General features: G+C 43.6%; 1 protein-coding gene across 2 annotated transcripts in view; it reads right to left on the bottom strand.

Annotated features, from left to right (window-relative positions):
- COL15A1 (collagen type XV alpha 1 chain) overlaps positions 1-27,079 on the bottom strand; it is a 1,189,398-nt gene that overhangs the window by 840,044 nt on the left and 322,275 nt on the right. For both annotated transcript variants that reach the window (XM_069730463.1, XM_069730464.1), the window contains exons 4-5: positions 15,819-15,893; positions 7,008-7,097 (exon numbers count right to left, since the gene is read on the bottom strand). In XM_069730463.1, the coding sequence (XP_069586564.1) occupies positions 7,008-7,097; positions 15,819-15,893 (165 nt within the window). The remainder of the gene's footprint in view (positions 1-7,007; positions 7,098-15,818; positions 15,894-27,079) is intronic.

Raw genomic sequence — 27,079 nt, forward strand, 5'->3', positions numbered from 1 at the left:
GAAGGTACAATATTTCAATATCTGTGTTTTGTTTAACCCTTTTTAATCTGATTGCAGCAGTATATCCTCCCTGTTCAGATTTTCGTCTTCTTTAAAGAGGATAACCATCATCTCCTGTTTGTGTTTCTACAATCAAGTTGCGAGGATACTTTTGAGAACATTTTCCTTCCTTCATACATTGGCGATCTTGGGTTAAGTGGCCCACATAGTCCATGAATCATATTTTTAGAAATGATTTCAAAAAGTACTGGGTCCTCTTCTGGATTTGGAAGATCAGCAGAAATAACACTGTCAATTTGATCAGGGCGTATATTATTCTTTAGCCGTATCAGTAAATGAGCATGTGGAAAACCTCTTTTTTGCCACTCAGTTCAATACATCCAACACTGACTTTCACTAAAAATGTAACACTTGGTAATTACGTCCATGAGCTTGATCAGTTTTTGTTTAAAAACCCTTGCTGTTAAATCATGTCGATCAGAGGGGCTCTGACCATTCAGGGTATGTGCACACGTCAGGATTTCTTGCAGAAATTTTCCTGACAAAAACCGGACATTTCTGCCAGAAATCCACATGCGTTTTTACCGCGATTTTACCGCGATTTTGATGTGGTTTTGACGCGTTTTTTATGCGTTTTTGGTGCGTTTTTGTGCGTTTTTTCCCAAATGCATAGAATTGTGGGAAAAACGCAGAAAATCCGCAAAAATAATGAACATGCTCCTTTTTTTTACCGCGATGCGTTTTTTTCGCGGAAAAAACGCATCCATGTGCACAAAACATGCAGAATGCATTCTAAATGATAGAATGCATAATGTATGCGTTTTTAATGAGTTTTTATAGCGTTTTTAGCGTGAAAAAACGTGAAAAAAATGCGAAAAAACCTGAACGTGTGCACATGGCCTCAGAAGCTCTTACCTTATCTCTGGCCAAGTTGGATTACATGTAACTAATAAACAAATTAGGACGACCATATATTCGAACATATGTCATGGCGTCCTGAGCATACTCATGCATATGTCTGGGCAGTAAATGCAACCGGTTAAATAAACATATGCCCAATGTCAGCCACGTTGCCATCATTAGCAACAGCATCCCTTAAATCACTGTTCCCCAACTCCGGTCCTCAAGAGCCACCAACAGGTCATGTTTTCAGGATTTCCTTTGTATTGCACAGGTGATAATTGCATCACCTGGACAGGCTAGCATTCAATTACCTGTGCAATACTAAGGAAATGCTGAAAACATGACCTGTCTTGTGGCTCTTGAGGACCGGAGTTCGGGAACACTGCCTTAAATAAATGTATTCATCTACTCTAAGTTTTTGGTGGTTCAATTGTATGTACAAAAGACGCTCACTTTCCATCTTGGCATACTGTATATATCAACTATAAAATAAAGAAAAAGTTGCCTACATTGTAAAATGTGGTTAGAACACCCATGTCTGATGATTATTTGGTAGGTATAAAAGTCCATAGCTGATATTTTTATATTGGTTGGCCTAGCAGTCCTGCGATCAGTCTGTGTTAGATTAAAGTGATAGCCATCTTGGCCATTCCAAAATATCATCGGATATTGCAGAGCATCATTTGATCTATGTGTTTCTGCAATACGTTGAAGATTGTCGCTTCGTCGCTGAATAATTATATCTCGGCTTTGAAAGTCCTGTGCAAACATTATAATAGCTACTTCATTAACAGTGGGAGAATTAAATCGCCTTTCATGCTCGCCAACCGGTGTCTTGTCTGCTCTTATTACAACTTGATATTCATCACTTGGCATTCTTTCTAATGTTGTTTTGAAAAGGTTTACTAACTGATTGTGCTGATGGAAAAATCTTTGCAAATTCAACACAATCTCTTTTTTTGTCTCAAGCATAACTGCACAACGTCTATCAGCTTGCATTTGTTCATCTCGCAAAAAATACATTTGTAAAAGCTTTGGATCTTCATTGGCTACAGGAAGCATTGAACCAATCTTGTTTATTATAAAACAACCCTATTATACTCAGAAATGAGTGCATCATGGGAAAAATTCAATAGCATGTCTGAAAACTTTTAACAGAAATTGATCTGCCAACATATATGCAATCAGTTAAAAAAAGATTCACTTTCTAAAGAATCATTCACACGTCATGATTAAACACGTGTAAAAATGGTACTGGTCTTTGGCTCATTGTGTCATCAGTGTACTGTCTGTGTGTCCTATTGTGTTTTGTGTGGTGTGTCACAGATGGATAAATAAATGGCAAAACTTCTCCTTTCCTTTGCAAATTTAAATCCATACAGCACATGAATGCCATCCGTGTGCTCTGCGTGTTTTTGGCAGACCCATAGACTTGTATTGGCCCTTTTCATCCGTGCTACCAGAAAAAAAGACACGTGAATTGCACCAATGACATCTGAATGAGATCTAATACTGATTGCTCTAGCGACCACATTACATCTTACATCAGTGTGTAGGTTAGTGTAAGAAGATAACTACTGTCAGCATTTTCCATATACTGGCTTTCTTTAGCTATATACGTGCTGTTACTTTCAATGCAAATTTGATACAATGTAGAGAGACATAGGTGTTGTAAGCGATATAATAACATGTACTTTTCATATATTTATCACTTATCAGTTGGTGTAAGCAAGGTAATGTTTTTCCAAAAGGGCAATTTGTAAATAGTACAGTATTATGACTTTATAACACAGGGCCACTAGGCAGGAAGCTAGACATGTTTTTTTGCAGATCTGTTGCCTACCATATACTGTACAGTTATATCCTTTTCTTAACCCCTTAGTGACAGAGCCAATTTGGTACTTAATGACCGAACCAATTTTTACAATTCTGACCCACTGTCACTTTATGAGGTTATAACTCTGAAACGCTTCAACGGATCCCACTGATTCTGAGATTATTTTTTCATTACATATTGCACTTCATGTTAGTGGTAACATTTCTTCGACATTACTTGCGATTATTTATGAAAAAAATGGAAATATGGCGAACATTTTTAAAATGTTGCAATTTTCAAACTTTGTATTTTTATGCCCTTAAATCAGAGAGATATGTCACACAAAATAGTTAATAAATAACATTTCCCACATGTCTACTTTGCATCAGCAACATTTTGGAAACAAAATTTTTTTTGTTAGGAAGTTATAAGGGTTAAAAGTTGACCAGCGATTTCTCATTTTTACAACAAAATTTACAAAACCATTTTTTAGGGACCATCTCGCATTTAAAGTCACTTTGAGGGGTGTTCCTGACAGAAAATACCGAAACTTGAACTTTCCCAGCGCTGGCAGCTTCTTCCTGTACTGAGCGGTCACATGGTACTGCTCATTATAGTAATGAATATGCTGCTCCACCTCCCATTGGGGTGGAGTCGCATATTCATCACTGTAATGAACAGAAACGGTGACCGCTCAGTACAGGAAGAAGCTTCCGGCGCCGGGGAACCATGAACTGCACCGCACCAGGAGCAGGTGAGTATAATGGGGAGGGGGAGCGCTGCGCGATACTCACCTGTTCCCCATTCCGGCACCGCTCCGTCTTCAGTGTCTTCTGCAGTGACGCTCAGGTCAGAGGGCGCAGTGACGTGGTTAGTGTGCTCCCTCTGCCTGAACGTCAGTGCAGAAAACGCTGAAGATGGAGCGGCACTGGAACAAAGTCAGGTGAATATTGAAAGTGCCAGGGGCCTGAGTGACGGAGAGGTGAATATGTGATTTTTTTTATCGCAGCAACATCAAATGGGGCAAGTGTCTGTATGGAGCATCTTATGGGGCCATAATGTTTGGCAGCACTATATGGGGCAAGTGTCTGTATGGGGCCATAATCAACATTTGTGCAGCACTATATGGGGCAAGTGTCTGTATGGAGCATTTTATGGGGCCATAACATTTGTGCAGCACTATATGGGGCAAGTGTCTGTATGGGGCCATAATCAACATTTGTGCAGCACTATATGGGGCAAATATCTTTATGGAGCATCTTATGGGGCCATAATCAACGTTTGTGCAGCACTATATGGGGCAAGTGTCTGTATGAGGCATCTTAACGGGCCATAATGTTTGTGCAGCACTATATGGGGCAAGTGTCTGTATGAGGCATCTTAAGGGGCCATAATGTTTGTGCAGCACTATATGGGGCAAATATCTTTATGGAGCATCTTATGGGGCCATAATCAACGTTTGTGCAGCACTATATGGGGCAAGTGTCTGTATGAGGCATCTTAAGGGGCCATAATGTTTGTGCAGCACTATATGGGGCAAGTGTCTGTATGGGCCCATAATCAACGTTTTTGCAGTACTATATGGGGCAAGTGTCTGTATGGAGCATCTTATGGGGCCATAATCAAGGTTTGTGCAGCACTATATGGGGCAAATATCTTTATGGAGCATCTTATGGGGCCATAATCAACGTTTGTGCAGCACTATATGGGGCAAGTGTCTGTATGGGGCATCTTATTGGGCCATAACATTTGTGCAGCACTATATGGGGTAAGTGTCTGTATGGGGCCATAATCAAAATTTGTGCAGCAGTATATGGGGCAAGTGTCTGTATGGAGCATCTTATGGGGCCATAATGTTTGTGCAGCACTATATGGGGCAAATATCTTTATGGAGCATCTTATGGGGCCATAATCAACGTTTGTGCAGCACTATATGGGGCAAGTGTCTGTATGAGGCATCTTAAGGGGCCATAATGTTTGTGCTGCACTATATGGGGCAATTGTCTGTATGGGGCCATAATCAACGTTTGTGCAGCACTATATGGGGCAAGTGTCTGTATGAGGCATCTTAAGGGGCCATAATGTTTGGCAGCACTATATGGGGCAAGTGTCTGTATGGGGCCATAATCAACGTTTGTGCAGCACTATATGGGGCAAGTGTCTGTATGGAGCATCTTATGGGGCCATAATCAACGTTTGTGCAGCACTATATGGGGCAAGTGTCTGTATGGGGCATCTTAAGGGGCCATAACATTTGTGCAGCACTATATGGGGCAAGTGTCTGTATGAGGCATCTTAAGGGGCCATAATGTTTGTGCAGCACTATATGGGGCAAATATCTTTATGGAGCATCTTATGGGGCCATAATCAACGTTTGTGCAGCACTATATGGGGCAAGTGTCTGTATGAGGCATCTTAAAGGGCCATAATGTTTGTGCAGCACTATATGGGGCAAGTATCTGTATGAGGCATCTTAAGGGGCCATAATGTTTGTGCAGCACTATATGGGGCAAATATCTTTATGGAGCATCTTATGGGGCCATAATCAACGTTTGTGCAGCACTATATGGGGCAAGTGTCTGTATGAGGCATCTTAAGGGGCCATAATGTTTGTGCAGCACTATATGGGGCAAGTGTCTGTATGGGCCCATAATCAACGTTTTTGCAGTACTATATGGGGCAAGTGTCTGTATGGAGCATCTTATGGGGCCATAATCAAGGTTTGTGCAGCACTATATGGGGCAAATATCTTTATGGAGCATCTTATGGGGCCATAATCAACGTTTGTGCAGCACTATATGGGGCAAGTGTCTGTATGGGGCATCTTATTGGGCCATAACATTTGTGCAGCACTATATGGGGTAAGTGTCTGTATGGGGCCATAATCAAAATTTGTGCAGCAGTATATGGGGCAAGTGTCTGTATGGAGCATCTTATGGGGCCATAATATTTGTGCAGCACTATATGGGGCAAATATCTTTATGGAGCATCTTATGGGGCCATAATCAACGTTTGTGCAGCACTATATGGGGCAAGTGTCTGTATGAGGCATCTTAAGGGGCCATAATGTTTGTGCAGCACTATATTGGGCAAGTGTCTGTATCGGGCCATAATCAACGTTTTCGCAGTACTATATGGGGCAAGTGTCTGTATGGAGCATCTTATGGGGCCATAATCAAGGTTTGTGCAGCACTATATGGGGCAAATATCTTTATGGAGCATCTTATGGGGTCATAATCAACATTTGTGCAGCATTATATTGGGCAAATGTGTCTATGGAGCATCTTATGGGGCCATTATTAACCTTTATGCAGGATAATATGGGGCATATTTTAATATGGAGCATCTTATGGGGCCATCATAAACTGTATGGAGCATTATATGGGGCTCCTGATTCAATATGGATATTCAAAAACACTTAACCTACTGATGTCTCAATTAATTTTACTTTTATTAGTATCTATTTTTACTTTTGACATCTACCGGTAGCTGCTGCATTTCCCACCCTAGGATTATACTCGAGTCATTAAGCTTTCCCAGTTTTTTGTGGCAAAATTAGGGGGGTCGGCTTATACTCGGGTCGGCTTATACTCGAGTATATACAGTAATTTATCTTGCTCCAGTATATGCTGGCCATGAAAATTATGACCAGTTTGTACATGTGTTTTTTAATTATTAGCTGAAGCATGGGTCATCAATGAAAGAGATACTTTTGTATAAATGGTGCAGTCCTTTCACTTCTATGAAAAACTGACAATTTGGTTTTCCTGAAAATGCTAAAAACTCTTATCGTGATAGGCTAAACATGGCCATACTTTTAAGATACCTGTGTGTTAAACACTAGGGGTGATGGTTTGAGATGATCGAATCTGCCAAGATCTGAATTAGTCAAATCCTGTTGATTTCACAAAGAAATTTGATGTGCATCAAAGTTGTTATTATTTATTTTTAGACCTCCATTGATTCCATGACACTGTACATGAGGAGGGGCTACATACAAAATACAAATATAAAATACAATGAACAAACTAATAGTGACAGACAGGCAAAGATGGGGTGAGGGCCATACCCTTGTGGGCTTACATTCTACATCTAATTTAACGCTCTCCATTATGCTCTGTATACATATATATATAAACATAATACCTTATAGCTCACCTGTCGCACTGCTTCCACAGCCCATCTGGACTTCCATGCCTCTTTTTATTTTTATTATTATATAATAAGGTGTTGAAAAGTTGTATTTTGTGCTAAATCACACATAGAGCCTTGACAGACACGGACTCACCGGTACTGGTGTTTGAGGGAGAGATTCATGAGTTTTTGAAGCTCCAATTTGTTCGCTAATGCTCTCGTCCCCACTGCTTTCTCCAGACGCCTGTTAAAAAACCATAGGCTTATTTTAGAGTGTTCATTCACCTGTAGATTTCTGTAATTTTAGTTTTGTGGTTTCTCTCGCAGAGGATAAAGATGAACAATTTTGTTATTTTCATACATACTGTGGATCTTTTCAGTCCATCTGAACAGTCTCATGTATAATTGAATATGTAATGGGGTTTTTGCTACCTGATATGGGTTCAGCATGATGTAGTGCAGAAACCTTGATTCCAGCAATGCATCAGCTACACGGCTGCTTGCTGCAGTTTTGATACAGTCACCATTTTAGCTGCTGCAGATCTACTGTACGGGTGTGATAAAAACTGTTGTGTTCCTGCCCCTGAAGACAACAATTATAAAGTGTGTAGTGTGACGTGGTTTCATTGCGATTTATAGTGTAATATAAAATATAAAGTGCATAGAACCTTTTGGGCACTAATTTATGTGGTCCTTCTTATGTATGGTGATTAATGTACAATTTAATATATAGTGAAAAGAGAAAACAAAGATGTAGTTTAGGATATAAGGTATAGTACAGGGCTTAAAGTTTAGATTAGGAAAGGGAAAATATGCAGTGGTGGGCATATTAGTTAGAAAAAGTAGAGCACATGTTTATATACGGTTAATGTGTTTGAGACCAGCCCAGAATGAGAGGGGGTAAAGTCACATAAAAAGGGGCGCACCTCCTGTTTGGGTAAGGCTAGGTTCACATTTGCGTTGTGCAGTCCGTCTAGTGCATATGCTAACGGACTGCGTTAACGTAATGTCTAAAAAGGGATCGCGCTTAGCGATTGCGCTAGCGCAGATGCCTGATCTGCTCTAGCAAGAACGGACCCAAAAACGCTGCAGACAGCGTTCGAGGTCCGTCAGAAAATAACGGAACATCGCTAATGCATGCCAAAATGGCATGCGTTAGGGATGCATTACATATATTGCGGTCAATGGGTGCGCTAACGGATCCGTTACATTGCGTTAGTGGCGCTATGTAACGGATTCCGTCAGCGGACAGCCACTAATGCAATGTGAACCTAGCCTTAGATGGAGAGAGAGATAAAGTTTTTGTAAGAGTTCAAGGCCAGAGGGCTGGAAGGCACAAGGAGTATGCATTGTTCAGGCAGCAGTATGAGAACATGAGTAACAGTCTTCAGCAGACATTCCCTTAACATCCGGGGCCTACAGCTGGAACTAGACACTGGAAAGCATGCCTTAAGCAGGATGTGTGAGGAAACAAGATTAGATGGAGTATCCCAGGGCAGAAGTAAGCAAAGGGATAGCTTAAACTGAATCGATGCAAAATAATGAAACGTACTGTGCTATATCATCTATTGAACTCAAACTGTTAAATAAAGTTGAACTAGTTATTAAGAACCCAGTGTCCCCTGATTTGTGCGTGGCTGATCCTGCACCCAGGGACGTGGATGGAGTGGAGACCTCCAATCTGAAAGTGAGTGCACTGCATTGTACACAGCACAACATTGATGGACACTGTTTATTTGTGGGGTGACAGGGAGGGGGAACACAGCCCCTTATTTATGATTACCAACCTGGGGACCTTACATTACCAGTTCTGTGAAAAATGATCTCTGTATAACCCCACCTACACAATTGATTGGCTGCTTTGTAAGAACACTATGCACATGCAGAGAGCTGCCAATCAGTGGTGGGGGCAGGATAATGCAGACCTTGTGAAAATGAGGGACTACATGATTTACTAGATCTCTGGTGATTTTATCACCTGATGATAAAACAGTGTTTCATAAAAACTAAGAAAGAATCTCAGTAAGTGGCCTACTGCTTGCAGATTAAGTGGTGAAAGCCTGGTAACAGATTCCCTTTAAAAAAATTTTTCCTGAAACTGTGTTTATTGTTATATGCTGTTTTAGAGTAAAATGTTATACAGTGAATGTAAGTGTAAAACATTTTTGTTAATTCATTACATTGGTATTGTCGATATCCCGGTGTGGGTTTTTCTCCAATCTCTAATCCTCTTCCACTTAAACTGCCCCTTTCCCATACCCGATGCCCTTTCCCAAATGAAGATAGGACTCTAAACTTGGATAATAAGGCTGCGTGTCCACGTTCAGGATGGCCGGCGGTATCGTCGGAGCGGCAAACCCGCTCTGCGGTAAGCCCCGCCCCCTTTCTGGGACGCGATGATGCCGGATGTGTTCATAGCACACATCCGGGATCATCGCTCTCCACCATAGGGCCCTGTGCTATATCTTGCGGCGACGCAGCGTCGCCGCAAGATATACGGACATGCTTCGATCTGAAAAGACGCGCAGCATGTCCGGAGTTGCAGGGCCGCCGCGTGCGTGTTACCACGCATAGTGGAGACGGGATTTCATTAAATCCCCTCCACTACGCTGTAACATCTGGACGCTGCGTGTCTGACGCTGCGGCTCTATGCAGCGTCAGACACGCAGCGTTTCCTGCACGTGGAAACATACCCTAATCGGTCACAGCAGCCTTTACATACAAACACTTAACAGTAAATAAATAACATGGGGAGGGTCCTTGAAGCTCAAAATCTGGTGATTAACCATACAAGCCCTTACCCCACTGGCTCGAGAGCACCATATACCCCGAATGGTACCATTGTCCACTTAAACCCGGGAATTCGGCCCACGGTTGCCAAAATTCCCCCAAAATCACCAGACCTGAAAACCATAATCTCGCACCAATTGAAGAATCCATATCCCGATGTATCCCCCAGGCCAATTTAGCATCATCTTCAAGGACCCCTCCAACCGCCACAACGAGTGTATTTGACCACCTCAGATACCCAAGCCCCCCCCCGACACCGAACCGCTATGGCCCTCTCAATACCACTCTGCAAACCAAGGGCTCACAAATCAATGTCCACCCCTTTTAATGCACACCATCTCCCAGCAAAAATTCCTCGCCCCCTTTCTCCAACTCGAAATGATGTATCGCCATGCCCCCGTTCCTGATTGCAAAACTGGATACCACCCAATTTACTTTGATTCTCGCCTTATTGATCTTTTCCACTGATCTAGCATGCCGCCAGCATTTCCTTGGGACGATATCCATCCACACCACAGTCAGATCTCAAAACGATATCCATAACTTGAGTAAATCGTGCTTGATGTCCCTCACTAACTCGCGAAATGGGCGGACCCCCAAATAATTTCCCCAACATGCAAAACCAAATTATTGGGCAGCTTATCCAACCTGACACCTCTGTGCACTTCCTGCATAACTTTGTTCCAATCCAATCCCCTGAAGCCCAACCACCCGATGACTGCCACGTCCCTGGAAAAACTGTGTTGTCTTCCCTCGCACCGTACATCTGCACGCCTTGCACCCCAATACACATAGGAGAGGCCTACGATCCAGACCAACAGAGGATTGGAACCTATAAACTCTAAACAGCTTAAAATCAATACTGATTAACAGGAAAATGCCACACCCAAAATGAAAAACACACCCCTGCTCCTCAAGGTCTAATGTAACTCTTGTAACGCCTGGACTCCCATCTCCCAATCCTCCGCACTACTTCTTGAGCTAAACCTCCAACTGCTGCCTCAGTGGTGGCCCCGATTCGAAATGAATGAGATGCAAACCGAGAAGCATCCAAACCCAAAACAGTCAGGGCTTGCGTAAAAACCGCGACAAACTGAAACCTGGAAAGAAAGGACCCATTCTCGTGACATTACAATGGCCCTTTTTTCCCCGGCTAAAAATATCAAACGCCTGCAAACAACGAATTGGGCACATCAAAGAACTCGGTACTGCACCCAAAACCACCCTTTTACCCTTTCCATCCTAGTCCATCTTAGACCGCCTGATTCAAAATTCTAAACGACCGCCATTAAGCACCACGTCCTTAGCCCATAGACCTCCTTGTATCACCCTACTAGGAGACACAATCTCCTCAACCCTCAAAGCCCAAAAAAAGGCAAGAGAAAAGGCCAAATGAAAAAGAACCACCTCAAAATCAGATACACAAACTTCATCCAAATGCGAGCCTAACTGCTCCAACACACCAAACGAGACCGGGCGCCTTCAATCCCCCAGACTCTCCTTTCTTGTAAACCCCCTAATCGCTTGCTTTAACAAAAATGACTTCATTAGATCCCTATGACCCCTAAGCCTAAAACCGAAGGCCAAAGCCGCACTATGTCTGCCCACCTTTGCTGCTGACCACCCTTCGTCAGCCCCATGCTTCAACCACAATAACAAAGCTCCCACCTGACTCTCGCCAGTGCTGCTGGATTTACACGACACCAATCAATTCTCCCATGTACACCATACCGACTGATAAGCAGACCATGTGCTAGGAGCCAACAACGCCCAGATCAAAGGTTCTGCATCCCAGAGACCACGCTCCAAAGCTCTGGTAGGCACTCCAAACCCACTCCTCCGCGTCTGGGGCCACTGGAAACAAGACAAGGAATCAGCATTGGAATTCTTCACTCCTGGCACATGGGAAACAGTAACATACGAACTTATGGACAGGCAAAACAACACCAACTACCGAAGAACCAGAATCACCAGAGGCGAAGATGTCGTCAAATTATTGATCGCACACACAACAGCCATATTGTCACAATTGAAATGGACCTGCTTGTTCTGAAAATCAACTTTCCACAAATGAACCACTACCAGAATGGGAAAAATCTCCGACAATGTTACATTCCTCACCAACCCCGTAGCAAACAATTCTTCTGGCCACCTAGTGGCACACCACTGGCCATTGAAATAAGCCCCAAAACAAGCACCACCAGAAGCGTCAGTAAACAGATCCAAATCCACGTTATCAACCGCCTCCTCCATCAGCAAAGAACGGCCATTTTAGCGTGCCAAAAAACTGTCCCTAACTTCCATATTGGCCTTGTGCTCACTGGACAAATGAACAAAATGATGAGGCACCATCCGTGGCGCTAGCCAACCTGCGTGATAAAACTTTCCCCATCGGGATAATCCTACAAGCAAAATTCAGCTTTTTAAGAAGCGACTGAACTTCACGCAGTGACAGCTTCTTCAAGCATCTCGCCTGTGCTACTTGCTCCCTCAAACTTACTACCTTCTCCTCGGGTAACCTGAACTTCCAAATGATAGATTCAATAACAATGCCCAGAAAAGAGAGGCTCGTGCACGGCCCCTCTGTTTTCCCAGGCACCACGGGACACAAAAGCTCTCCGCCACCCAGACAACCATCCTCAAACTAACTTCACTGCACCTGGACTGACCCGGCCCAATGCACAAAAGTCATCCAAGTAATGTTTCAAGGAATCAAAATCGGACAAGTCCCGAGATATCCATTCAAGAAAGGAACTAAAAGTCTCAAAAGACACGCAAGACAACAAGCACCCTTTGGCAAACATCTATCAACATAAAACCCCCCTCTCCAATAATAACCCAACAAACTCACGCTCTCAGGGTGAACCGGTAACAAATGAAAAGCAGACTCAATACCGGTCTTTGCCAACAACGCGCACCTCCGCAACTACGCACAAAACGAGCCGCTTCGTCAAATGATGTATAAACAACGGAGCAAAGTTCTGGGTCTATCCCATCATTCACGGACCACCCCCAAGGATAAGACAAATGATGAATAAACCAAATCTTGTTTGGTTCCATTTTTGGGACCACAACCAAAGGCGATACCACCAAGTCTACCAATGGAGGAACCTGAAAAGGTCCGGACATCCTTCCCAAAGAAACCTCCTCATTCATCTTTTCTGTAACAACATCAGCATGCAACTCAACTGACCTAAGGCTCTTCAAAACCTGGGGGATTTAAAAATGAGGCGCAGGGATTCTAAACCCATCGCAGAAACCCAACAACAACAGCTCTGCCTTATCCGTAAATCTATTTAGATAGGGGACCTTCGTGTCCAGCCTCACTGGCGTCACCTCCTTTTGAATTACTTTCTGGCTTACCTTTGTTTTTCTTAAAACACCTGGTGGCGGCGAACAATTGCAGTGCGAGCACATGTGCTTGAACTTACAAGTGGTCCCGAACTTACACTGGCCTTACACTGGCCACATCCCAAGTGCTTCCTTGGGATGTGGACTGGCCAGCAATCCCAGCCCCACTTTGAAAGGAATGACCAAATCAAGTTGGCGCCATAACCTGGAACCACAAACCTATGTCCTTCTGATCCCATCGAATCACCGCCTTCCGCTGTCTAAACTGCTCATCATAAAGGAGCCAAGCTTGACCCCCATAGACCCTATGTGCCTCACCTATAGAGTCCATATAGCTAAACAAGGTGGAGCAATTCCCCGGTGCCTTTTCGCCTACTATTCTCGCCAGAATCGCAAACGCCTGCAGCCAATTCACAAAAGTCTGGGGTATCAGGCGCCATCTCCGGTTTTCCTTATCCTCCTTTTTACTATCCTCCTTTTTAGTCTTATCCAGATTAAATTTTTCCAAAGGAAGAAGTGAAAAAATCTCCACATACTCATCCTTTCAAATCTTCTCACGCACTTTCTTCCTCAAATGAGCCCCCAACGGCCCCTCAAAACAAACATAAACTTCATCGTGCGCCCTATCATCTAAATGAATCCCGCCTAACTTCTCTTTTTTGTCCTGTACAGACACCAACATTGGCTCGAATGCCCTGCTAGGCACCACAGAACCTATGCCTGTTGAACCGTGACCTAACTCTTGAGAACCCACCCATGCCGCCAAAGTAGATGGCACCGACCTAATGTATCCCAACCATGTCAGCAACTCCCGCACATTAGACAATAACTCCCTCACCCCATCAGTCCCCAAATCAGAACTATCTCCAAATCCCTGAACTACAGACCCCACAGCCTAACTAACCCTAAATGACGGTGACAGTAAAAACGCCGGCAACATACAGGACATAGACTGATGCTCACCAGATTGAGGAGGAGCTGTGATCCCCCTGCCACAGACGTCACGCTCGTCCAGCCGTCCAACCTTTCTAATCGATCCGTGGACCCTCTTGAGCCTGAGGTCCGCTTCCAGAGGATGGTCCGGATACCGTGGCCCCAACAGGCCTCTCAGTCTTTGATCCAATGCCATCAGGTGCAGCCTGAGAGGGAAGCCCCCTGGGAACAAGCCCACCGCCCACTCCATTCCCAGGCGATCTCTGTAGCCGATCAACTCCAGCCCTGCTGGAGGATAGTGAGGATGATCCCCAGTCCGCCGACACGTCCAGCAGCCCTGAATCTCCTGGGGTGCTGCCTGTCGCTGCAACAGAAAAGGTTCTCCCCTGTTATCTACGTCCACCAGAAGAGGCGGGCCACATGGCCGGGACATCACCACAGCGACCCGCCGTGATGTCACTTGGAGCTGCTGAGGACCCGGCACGTGACAGCTCCGCCCCCGGAAGCAACAGGGAAGAAGGCCTATCAACCACCGCAGGCCCCAGCCCAGATGTCAGATTTCTCCCAGACCGGGGCCTGCTTGGGTGTTTACGGGCAGGATCCAGCCCGGAGAGGCTCCTGTGCCGGCACTGGGACCTGGGAGGCAGAACAGGGGAGAAGCGCTCCAGAGGCCGAATGCGCCGGGAGCACCGCTTGACCACGGAGACATCCCTGCTGCCTCTACCAATGATTCCGGACACCTGGGACTCCAGCCAGCCGGGAGGTTGATTTTCGGCAGCCACTCGCAGCCTCTCCAGCACCTGCTCGATGGATCCCATCTCGGTAAGCAGAGAGATGGGGAAGGGACTGCTCAGTAAGTCTCTGGAGTGGGAACTGGTTAAACCCCACCCACACCTTGCCTTATATACCCCTTCATGCGTATTGCACCCCCACTAAGTTGACCCCACTCCCCTCCATCCCCCTGTCATGCCGGCCTTTGCCTACGCTGCTGGGGGATGGGGCGGCTCACTCCGGCCTGTACTTTCACCAGACTCTTAGCTACCTCATCTGAGAGTAGGATAATGTAGGAAAGAAGTCCCTGATTCCAAGGATGTGTCACTTAGTTTACTGGGTGCAGCAGTTCAGACACAACAAGAGTTCTTAGATGTAGCATGTAGCAGTGCTCAGAAAGCTATCCCTGCCAACATCACAGTGCCCACACCACAGCTTTCTATGTACATTGTCTACTGACAGCTGCTTATCAGAGGAGGGGCAGAGTCGGACCACTTGGCATAAGGAAGCTAGTCTGGGCAGTGATAATATTCACTAATGTTTATGGTTATAAAACCGCCCAGCCTAATAAGAGACAAATCCCTGAAATCTGTGCCTCAGCACCTACCTCATGCTGTCCTCAGATTACATAGCAAAAATCTGCTAACAGATTCCCTTTATACTGAGTATAACTTAATGGAATGCTACTTTTCATTTATGTTAAAATACTAGAGACTGTAGTAACATGGATGAAAAAGACTACATGATATTCTAATCATACAGTTGGCAGATATAAAGAAATGCTGTAGCTTAACCTGATAGACTGTATATATGTAACCAATAGGTGACAACTAGTGATGAGCGAATAGCTTCGGATAACTCCTCATCCGAATAGCTATAGCACTTACCGAATAGCTGCATTGGTAACCTGGATACCTGATGCGCTCTTGATAATCAGCTGTTCGGCGCCGCAGCTGCATGTGTCACCGCTGTGTGACAGTCACAACACATTCATGGAGAGCCTGTGTGTTGGCCTAAACTAGCAGTGTTATTTTTACGCAAAGTATTAAATCTGATAAATCTTACTAAATCCATTTCCACTACTGATCTTGCGTGATCCTTTAGAGATTTAAAAACTTACATAGGGATCATCATCTTCACATTGATCCTCCGCTGCTCTTGGGTTTGGCTTCAGTGATAATTGCTGAATGGAACCCTGCAAGATAAAGAAAATTTAATTTAAATATTAAAAAAGTATTGTTTGTCAATAACTTAAAAATGCACGTGTTATTCAAATCCACCTTGTTATTGACACATACTTAATGTGCACTGTTTCTACAAACTTATATTTCAGAGGATTAATATTTAGCTATCCATGCAGTTACAACAAAATTTATTTTTAAGGTTCATTTACAAGTCATAATTTTAGGGATCTAGTGATCCTAATAACCGTGCAGTGTAAACAGGATGTCGATCACCAGAGCAATGAGCTTCTGTCCAGCTTAAAATCATCATTTTTGGTTGCATTTCGACTTGAGTAAACAGATCCTGTACTCAAAGAAGAATGGCTGCCTATGTGCAATGCATGATCTACTATTGATATCTTATGACAGGGCTACCCATTTGAAAAATGGTCATTATGAAACAAAGTGTGGTCGGGTACAACTAGCATGTAATAAATCGCATATGACATTTGTATCTCTTTTGGTTTTGATCGTATACTTTTATTTTTGACAGCAATCTGTCAGTAGAATCAGTTCTGTTAAGCCATCTGTATTGGAAAGCTGATCACAGAAAATTCAATAAAATGATACCGATATCTACAATCTGATGTCTTATTCCTGAAAAATCCACTTTTCTTTTATATGTAAATATGCTGTTAAGATCTATGGGCTGGACATAGATCTTCCCCAAAACTTGCTAATAGTTTATTTAACTTCTTAACCCCCGAGGGTAGTTTGCATGTTAATGACCAAACTGATTTTCACAATTCTGACCACTGTCTATTTGTGAGGTAATACCTCTGAAACGCTTCAAAGGAAGCAGGTGATTCTGAGAATGTTTTTTCATGACATATTGTACTTCATGGTTAGTGGTAAAAAAAATGTAAACTTGTGTTTATTAGTGAAAAAAACAGAAATTTGAATAAAGTTTTAAAAATGTCACAATTTTCCAAATTTGAATTTTCATGCCCTTAAATCACAGAAATATGTCACACAAAATACTTAATAAGTAACATTTCCCACATGTCTACTTAACATCAGCACAATTTTGGAACCAAAATTTTTTTTGTTACTAAATTATAAGGGTTAAAAGTTGAACAGCGATTTCTCATTTTTCCACACCATTTTTTGTAGGGACCACCTCACATTTGAAGTCACTTTGTGGGGTCTATATGATAGAAAATGCCCAAAAGTGATACAATTCTAAAAACTGCACCCCTCAAGGTGCTCAAAACCACAATCAAGACATTTATTACCCCTTCAGGTTCTTCACAGGAATTTTTGTAATGTTAAAAAAAAAATGAACATTTCACTTTTTTTCACAAAAAATTTAGTTCAGATTCAAATTTTTTCATTTTACCCAGGGTATCAGGAGAATTTGGACCCCATAATTTGTTGTGCAATTTCTCCTGAGTACGCTGATACCCCATATTTGGAGGTAAACTACTGTTTGGGTGCATGGCAGAGCTCGGAAGGGAGGGAGCGCCATTTTACTTTTTCAATGCAAAATTGGCTGGAATTGAGATGAGATGCCATGTTGTGTTTGCAGAGCCCCCGATGTGTCTAAACAGTGGAAACTCCCACAAGTGACACTATTTTGGAAACTAGACTGCCTAAAGAACTTATCTAGATGTGTGGTGAGCACTTTGAACCCCCAAGTGCTTCACAGAGGTTTATAACGTAGAGCCGTAAAAATAAAAAGTTACATTTTTTCCACAAAAATAATATTTTCAACCACATTTTTATATTTTACCAAGGGTAGCAGGAGAAATTGGGCCAAAAAGTTGTTGTGCAATTTTTCTTGAATTCGCCAATAAACCATATGTAGGTGAATACTACTTTTGATGCACAGTGCAAGGCTCAGAAAGGCAGAGGCGCCATATTGGAGTTCAGATTTTGCTGGAATGGTTTGAGGGACCATGTCACATTGGCAGAGCCCCTGAGGTGGCAGAACAACAGAAACCCCCTATATGTGAATTCCTTTTACAAAGTACACTCCCCAATGAATTCATCTAGGGGTGCAGTGATCATATTAGCACCACATGTGCCTCACAGAATTTTATACCACTGAGCGTTGAAGAAGTAATAAGTTACAATTCTACCACTGAAATGTTGTTTTAACCCCAAGTTTTTAACTTTTCTAAAGGCTAGTAGGACATTTTTTTTTTTTGCAATAAACTGAGTTCCATTTTTTCCTGAGTGTGCCAATACCCTACAAGTAATCGGGAAATATTTTTCAGGCATAGTGCAAAGCTCAGAAGGCAAGGAGCACCAAATTTTACTGTTATGGTGGCAGGTGACATAACCCACTGGGCGAGTCCAGTGAGGTGCCAGAACAGCCGAACCCCCACATAAGTGACCCCATTTTACAAACTAAACTTCTCAATGAATTCAAAATAACTACATGTTTACCACCCAAAAAATTTTTTAGCTAAAGATTTTACATTTTCACAGAAAAAGTGGGTAAAGGTGGCACCAAAATGTGTCCCACAATTTCTACTGAGGTGTCTTATAGACACCTCTCCATTACTAAGCCATGGGCTTGATATAAAGGTGACATCAACCCTACAAATATGAACCCCATATACCACCGCTACAGGGCAAGTGGGAAGAGCAGGGAAAAGCGCCAGAATTGGCTCATCTAATAGATGTGCTTTTTCTGGGCAGTTGCAGGCTGCTACTTTTAGGCTGGGGGCAATATCCATGGCCCCTTACCAGCCTGAGAATACAAGCCTCCAGCTGTGATATTTAGCCAGGCTGGTTGTCAAAAAGGGGGGGAACCCCATGCTGTTTTTTTAAATTATTTTTTTTCATAGCGCAGGTGGCGGCTGATGATTACCCCATCAGCTGCTCCTGCTGTCACTGTTATTAGCAGCAGCAGGGATAGGCTAATGGGAGTAATAGTCCCATTAGCCACCACCTGCTCTTTTATAGCTTAAATGTAACTCATCATTCTCCCCTGCTCGCGCCGATCGCCAGCAGAGCTGGGGAGAATGATGAGAGCAGAATTCAGCACCCAACACTGGGGAACCGTCTGTGTGGTACAGATGCGGCACCCGCATGCCACAAGTGTGTTACACAGACACTGACATCTCCTGTACTGGAAATATCAGGACATGTGAAAGGGGCCTTATAGCGGGTTTTTACGTTTTGCTGCTGTCTCACATATAGGGGGTCTCTGTTGCTCTGGCACCTTAGGGGCTCTGCCAATGTGACATAGCACCCTCAAACCATTCCAGCTAAATCTGAACTCCAATATGGAACCTCTTCCCTTCTGAGCTTTGCACTGTGCCTCAAAAGTAGTATTCCCCCACATATGAGGTATTGGCGTACTCAGGAGAAATAGCACAACAAATTTATGGTGCAATTTCTCCTGTTATCCTTATGAAAATGCAATATTTTTTGCTATAACATTTGTGGGGAAAAGTTAAGTTTTTTTATCTTTACGGCTCAACGTTATAAACTACTGCGAAGCACCTGAGGGTTCAATATGCTCACCATACATCTAGATTAGCTCCCTGAGGGGTCTAGTTTCTAAAATGGTGTCACTTGCGGGGGATTTTCATTGTTAAGGCACATCAGAGGCTCTCCAAATGTGACATGGCGTCCGCCAGTTGTTCCTGCAAATTTTGCATTCAAAAAGTCAATTGGCGCTCCTTCCCTTCCAAGCTCTGCTGTGTGCCCAAGCAGTGGGTTTCTCACTCATATGGGGTATCGGCGTACTCAGGAGAAATTGCACAACAAATTTTGGGGTCCATTTTTCCTGTTCCCCTTGTCAAAATAAAAAAATTTGATCTGAATTAAATTTTGGGGGAAAAGTTAAATGTTCATTTTTTGTTCACATTCCCAAAAATCCCGTGGAGCTCCTGAAGGGTTAATAAACTTCTTGAATGTGATTTTGTAAAAATAGGTCTGGTCATTAACCTGAAAATCACCCTCGGGTGTAAAGGGGTTAAGCTATATTTGAAGGTTATGGACACCTCTGTGCATGAAAAGCAAATATCTTACACATTTCCTGCAGTGAAAAATTGACTCCTCCTCATGCTTTTATTTACTCTGATAGTTCATGATCATATCCTCTTCTCAACCTTTCACAGGAAAGATAAATATCTTGGTACTGTGTTAGCCAGTAGATAGAAAAATATTTAGAATTGAGAATCCTCAGTGGTTGATACCTTTTAATGGCTAACTGAAAAGATGGTAGCAAATTGCAAGCTGTAGTCTCAAAAGCTAGCAATTTGTTACCATCTTTTCAGTTAGCCATTAAAAGGTATCAACCACTGAGGACTCTCAATTCTAAATATTTTTCAAAATTTTACAGGGCAGAGATATCATTGGTGCAACTTGTGCAGCTGCACAGTGGCCCAAAAGGTGTAAAGGATCCATATACTGTTCTTGGACAGGGACCCCCTCCAATCTGTGATCACCAGTGCTTTGGAGCAATTCTTAGCACTGGTTACAAGCAGAGGTTGCAATAGTGTTTTCCATCTTGTGGGCTGTGTGGTAGATCAGCTCACTCAGCTGGACACAGAGGTTTAACCAGAACACTGTCCAAGAAAAAGGCTTGGTTTATTATAGACAGCATAAACCAAGCTATGGAAAGTAAACAGCCCTCTAGGCAAAACAGCAAAAGAAAGAAAAAAAAAACAGTCCTTTTCCTAGCTGGAATCTGCCCACTCACAAGACACATTCCCAAAGGATCAGGTTTAGCACATACCTTTCTGGAGTGCTCTCTCTCCAGACTCACACTGAACACTGAAAGCTCTGGCCTTCAGCCATTTAAGCCCAGACTTTGTGACTCTTCCATCATGTGATTGATCACATGATCCTGACATCACACAGGTCCTGTCAGGAATCTGCATGTGGAGATATGGTGGACCCCCTCCCACCCACTCTATGGAGGTCCACTAAAACCAGCCCACAGCATAACTCTCAATAAACCATCCCAACACATAGTGTGCTGGAAGAAACTGTTCTGGCTTTACATCACTGACGCCATTATGCACAGTGACACATATCTCCCCTCCATCACTGTACTAGTGACTCTGTCACAGCTGTTTTACCCTTTCTAAAAGTCTCATGCATTTTACTGTGCATGAGACTCCTGCCCATGTAATTGGTGATACTTGGGAGGCGGAATAAAAAAAGAAATAAAGCTAAAGTGTCAGCCCGATCACTCTGAAATGACAGAGAACTGAAATGATCACCCCCCTGTCACAAAAATTCTTGTCACGCTCATGCCCTGACTGGTGGGAGTGAGCCAAGGAGTTGTGGCCCCACTGTGCCACAAACCAGACTACCCTGGAAGGGGCGTGACTAGGACAGCTGCCTTGGTCTTCTCTGGAGTCTCTGATGGTGAGGTCAGACTTGTGCGGCAGGCAGCTGCCAGGTGCTACTCCAGGGTGGAGTCTGGCTGTGGGTGCTGATCCCACTTGGAGAACAGGAACACTAGGACAGATGCGGGCATCAGGCAGGACTGGCAGATGAACACAGCTGAAACACAGGGCTGGCAGGGACGGCTGAGACAGAGCTGGCAGGCACAGCTGAGACACAGGGCTGGCAGGCATGGCTGAGACACAGGGCTGGCAGGCACGGCTGAGACACAGGGCTGGCAGGCACGGCTGAGACACAGGATAGGCTGGTGTGGTGTATGAAGGAACAGGTAGGGACCTGTTCAAACAGGAGGTGCAGGTACGAATGTGAAGTATGAAGGAACAGGTAGAGACCGTTCACACAGCGAATAATAGTACAGGAACAGACAGGAAAGAGTGGGTTTGGATCTGTTCACACAGGAGGTACGGGTACCGATGCAAGAAGGAAGGAACAGGATGGAACCTGTTCACAGAGGGGGAGAACCGCAAGGTATGCAGAAAGGAGCTGCAGCAAGAGATTCTGCAGCAGCAAGAGCTGAGCGAAACCGCAAGGTATGCAGAGAGGAGCTGCAGCAAGAGATTCTGCAGCAGCAAGAGCAGAGCAAAACTGCAAGGTATGCGGAGAGGATCTGCAGCAAGAGATTCTGCGGCAGCAAGAGCAGAGAGAAACCGCAAGGTATGCGGAGAAGATCTGCAGCAAGAGTAGAGCAAAGCGAAACCTCAAAGTATGCGGAGAGGAGCTGCAGCAAGAAATTCTGCAGCAGCTGGAGAAGAGCAGAGCGAAACCGCAAGGTATGCGAGTGCAGTGCCCCAGGGTCCTGGTCGTTGCAGTAATGTCATTTGCCTCTAGGGGGAGTGATGTTACGTTTGGAGGCAAAGAATGACAACCGAATCCAGGTAACACAAACATAGAACACATTTCACACTCCAGGCCACCAGGGGGAGCTATGCTCCCATTTATTAGGGCACTCTTCACACTTAGATAAAACTGGTTGCCTGGAGAGGAAGTTAGGCAGTTGCTGGCTGAGCTTTGCTCAGGTAGTTGGTCCCTGGCAAGGGTGAGAGCCTGTCAGAGGCTGAGACAGAAGGACATGGAGCTGTGCCTGCCCTAAGTGTGGCAGTTCCTAAGAAAGGACATGACAAGAGAACTGTATTGTAGAGAGGGTGAAGAAGTCATAGCAATGGAGTGGATACCAGGAGGAGTTCTGCCCTACACAGGCTGCCTCCTTCTTAGGCGCAGGATCCCGGTAGCCGGAACACCGAGGGAGCAACAGTCCTTTATGCCTTGCTCCAGAGACCGGCAGGACAGCTAATTGCAAGTTACTGATCTGCCCCTACACCCAGGAGGCAAGGTGGAACCCACGAGAGGCCGGGGCATGATAGAATCCCTGTAAAAAGTCTCAAGCCACCGGTCATACGGGTTTGTCCTATCCATCTGGGGGACAGAGAGAGAGACATAACATCTACGACATCTGTGAAGACCTTGTGAGAGGCTTAGCAGTAAGGTACTACAACACCAAGGCACAAGAGGAAGGCTACTGATTTCTACCTGGATAAGGGGGCGATCCACGAAGAGGAGCTGCAGCAAAGAGATTCTGCAGCAGCAAGAGCCACCATGAAGCAGAACTGCAGGAGTACGGGGCACAGGAAGAGCAGCAAAGAGACAAGGGTAGAGAGCAGGGTAGAACCACAAAGTGCAGAGCCAAGAGTAGAGTGAAGGCACAGAGTGCAGCGCCAAGAATAGAGCGAAGGCACAGAATGCAGAGCCAAGAGCAGAGCGAAGGCACAGAGTGCAGAGCAAAGTCACAGGTTGCATAGCAAGGAGCAAAGCAAGGTCGCAGAGTGCGGAGCCAAGAGCAGAGCAGAATCACTGAAGGGAAAGAAACCACAGACAAGGAGACAGGGAGACAGAGGTAGGACAAAGTTCAGACAAGGTAATGATACTATACAAGGTACAGAAACAAAGACACAGGGACCAGGAAATTCTGCCTCCTGGAGGGCAGACAGACAAGAACAATGCAAGGCAAGGATGAAGACACTGAGACCAGAATATATAGCCTCCTGGAGGGAGACAGAGAATAGCCAAGCAAAGCTAGGAGTAGAACCTCCAGAGAAGGAGAAACACAGAGCAAGGCCTGGCAGCTCCGAAGCAAAACAATAACTAAGTTAACACATTGCACAGGCCCAGTCCACAGGATGGAGCTGCCCTAAATACTGGAGGCGTCTTGGTAATTGGTCAGGAACACATTAGACAGGTGCGCCCTGATTCCATAAGAACCAGAGAGTTCTGGCGCTGCCCCCCTATGCACACAGCCAGGAAGCAAGCAGAGAGCAGAGGCACAGAACATGAAGCCGGCAACAGACAGAACACAACATGACATGGAGCAGTGAGTAAGATGGTGTGTGAGGGATGGGAGGCCATCCAGTGATGCCGGCAGAGTTGTTAAGTACTTATCACAAGGCTCAAAGTGAGAATTGTTTGAAGCACATAGACCCTACTCCAGGAAGCCTTCTTCCTGCATTCAGACCATTGGGAGTCTGTGACTGGACTCAGATGTCCTTGGCTTTGTAGAGCTTTATAGAGATGAACATGCTGGGAAGACATGACATTTGTTTAGGGTGCCACTTGGTTTTCAAATTACTGGCAGCAGTGGTATTTATACTTGCAGGCTAGTAGTAGTAGTGAAATATTTGTATCTGAAGTTGCAGTATTTTATGCATGATAAAGTAATGCATATTCAGTCAAGTTGCCCACTACTTGAATTGAGTACTACACAAGCTATCAATGTCAGCAGTGCCAAGACTAGGTAAAATGTGGGATTTGCACCAGAGGGGGATTATAACGGGAAAGGCCGCAGAGAGCCATAGATGGCACATTTCCAGTTTGTGCAGACCTGTGAACTGAAAGCAGTGACTGTATACAGCATTTTTGTCACTCCAGGATACATCTTTCACAATACCATTTTACTGCTATATCACAATAAGCACCTTTTCCTATACAAAGATATCCAGAAAAAATCCTATAACATGCAGTGGTACATGGCAGGTTTTTTATTTATTGTTTTGTCCAATTTGCACAAACAAAGGCAATACAACCCCTGGCAAAAATTATGGGATCATCGGCCTTGGAGGATGTTCATTCAGTTGTTTAATTTTGTAGAAAAAAAGCAGATCACGGACAAAACTAAAGTTATTTCAAACGGCTACTTTCTGGCTTTAAGAAACACTAAAAGAAATCAAGAACAAAAAATGTGGTAGTCAGTAATGGCTACTTTTTTTAACCAAGCATAGGGGAAACATTATGGAATCACTCAATTCTGAGGGAAAAAATATGGAATCACCCTGTAAATTGTCATACCCAAAGATAACACCTGCATCAAATTAGATCTGCTCATTAATTTGCATCTAAAAAGGAGTGATCACACCTTGGAGAGCTGTTGCACCAAGTGAACTGACATGAATCATGGCTCCAACACGAGAGATGTCAATTGAAATAAAAGAGGATTATCAAACTCTTGAAAGAGGGTAAATCATCACACAATGTTGCAAAAGATGTTGGTTGTTCACAGTCTGCTGTGTTTAAAATCTGGACCAAATACAAACAACATGGGAAGGTTGTTAAAGGCAAACATACTGGTAGACCAAGGAACACATCAAAGCATCAAGACCAGAAACTTCAAGCAATATGTCTCCAAATCAGGAAATGCACAACAAAACAAATGAGGAACGAATGGGTGGAAACTGGAGTCAACGTCTGTGACCTAACTGTAAGAAACCGCCTAAAGGAAATGGAATTTACATTCAGAAAGGCTAAACGAAAGCCATCATTAACACCTAAACAGATAAAAACAAGGTTACAATGGGCTAAGGAAAAGCAATCGAGGACTGTGGATGACTGGAAGAAAAGTCATATTCAGTCATGAATCACGAATCTGCATTGGGCAAGGTGATGATGCTGGAACTTTTGTTTAATGCTGTTCCAATAAGATTTATAAAAATGACTGCCTGAAGAGAACATGCAAATTTCCACAGTCATTGATGATATGGGGCTGCATGTCAGGTAAAGGCGCTGGGGAGATGACTGTCATTACATCTTCAATAAATGCACAAGTTTATGTTGATATTTTGGACACTTTTCTTATCCCATCAATTGAAAAAATGTTTGGGTATGATGAAATCATTTTTCAAGATGATAATGCATCCTGCCATAGAGCAAAAATTGTGAAAGCATTCCTTGAAAAAAGACACATAAGGTCAATTCCATGGCCTGCAAATAGTCCGGATCTCAATCAATTGAATCTTTGGTGGAAGTTGAAGGAAATGGTCCATGACAGGGCTCCAACCTGCAAAGCTGATCCAGCAACAGCAATTAGAGAAATTTGTAGCCAGATGAAGAGTACTGTTTGACACTCATTAACCCTTTTACCCCCAAGGGTGGTTTGCACGTTAATGACCAGGCCAATTTTTACAATTCTGACCACTGTCCCTTTATGAGGTTATAACTCGGGAATGCTTCAACGGATCTTGGCGATTCTGACAAAGTTTTCTCGAGATATATTGTACTTCATGATAGTGGTAAAATTTCTTCGATATAACTTGTGTTTATTTGTGAAAAAAAAGGAAATTTGGAGAAAATTTTGAAAATTTTGCAATTTTCCAACTTTGAATTTTTATGCCCTTAAATCACAGAGATATATCATGTAAAATAATCAATAAGTAACATTTCCCACATGTCTACTTTACATCAACACAATTTTGGATCCAAAAATTTATTTTGTTAGGGAGTTATAAGGGTTAAAAGTTGACCAGCAATTTCTCATTTTTACAACACCAATATTTTTTAGGGACCACATCACATTTGAAGTCATTTTGAGGGGTCTATATGATAGAAAATAACCAAGTGTGACACCATTCTAAAAACTGCACCCCTCAAAGTGCTCAAAACCACATTCAAGAAATGTATTAACCCTTCAGGTGTTTTACAGGAATTTTTGGAATGTTTAATAAACAAAATGAACATTTAACTTTTTTTCATAAAAAATTTACTTCAGATCCAATTTGTTTTATTTTCCCAATGGTAAGAGAATAAATTGAACCCCAAAAGTTGTTGTGTCATTTGTTCTGAGTATGCCAAAACCCCATATGTGGGGGTAAACCACTGTTTGGGCGCACGGCAGAGCTCGGAAGGGAAGGAGCACCGTTTGACTTTTCAATGCAAAATTGACTGGAATTGAGATGGGACGCCATGTTGCGTTTGGAGAGCCCCTGATGTGCCTAAACATTGAAACCCCCCACAAGTGACACCATTTTGGAAAGTACACCCCCTAAGGAACTTATTTAGATGTGTGGTGAGCACTTTGACCCACCAAGTGCTTCACAGAAGTTTATAATGCAGAGCCGTAAAAAAAATAATTTAAATAAAAAATTTCCCACAAAAATTATTTTTTAGCCCCCAGTTTTGTATTTTCCCAAGGGTAACAGTTGAAATTGGACCCTAAAATTTGTTGTCCAATTTGTCCTGAGTACGCTGATACCTGATATGTGGGGGGGGGGAACCACCGTTTGAGCGCATGGCAGAGCTCGGAAGGGAAGGAGCATCATTTGCAATGCAGACTTAGATGGATTGGTCTGCAGGTGTCACATTGCGTTTGCAGAGCCCCTAATGTACCTAAACAGTAGAAACCCCCCACAAGTGACCCCATATTTTAAACTAGACCCCCCAAGGAACTTTTCTAGATGTGTTGTGAGAACTTTGAACTTCCAAGTGTTTCACTACAGTTTATAACGCAGAGCCGTGAAAATAAAAA

This window comes from Ranitomeya imitator, chromosome 6 (assembly GCF_032444005.1).
Source record: "Ranitomeya imitator isolate aRanImi1 chromosome 6, aRanImi1.pri, whole genome shotgun sequence".
Classification (NCBI taxonomy): Eukaryota; Metazoa; Chordata; class Amphibia; order Anura; family Dendrobatidae; genus Ranitomeya; species Ranitomeya imitator.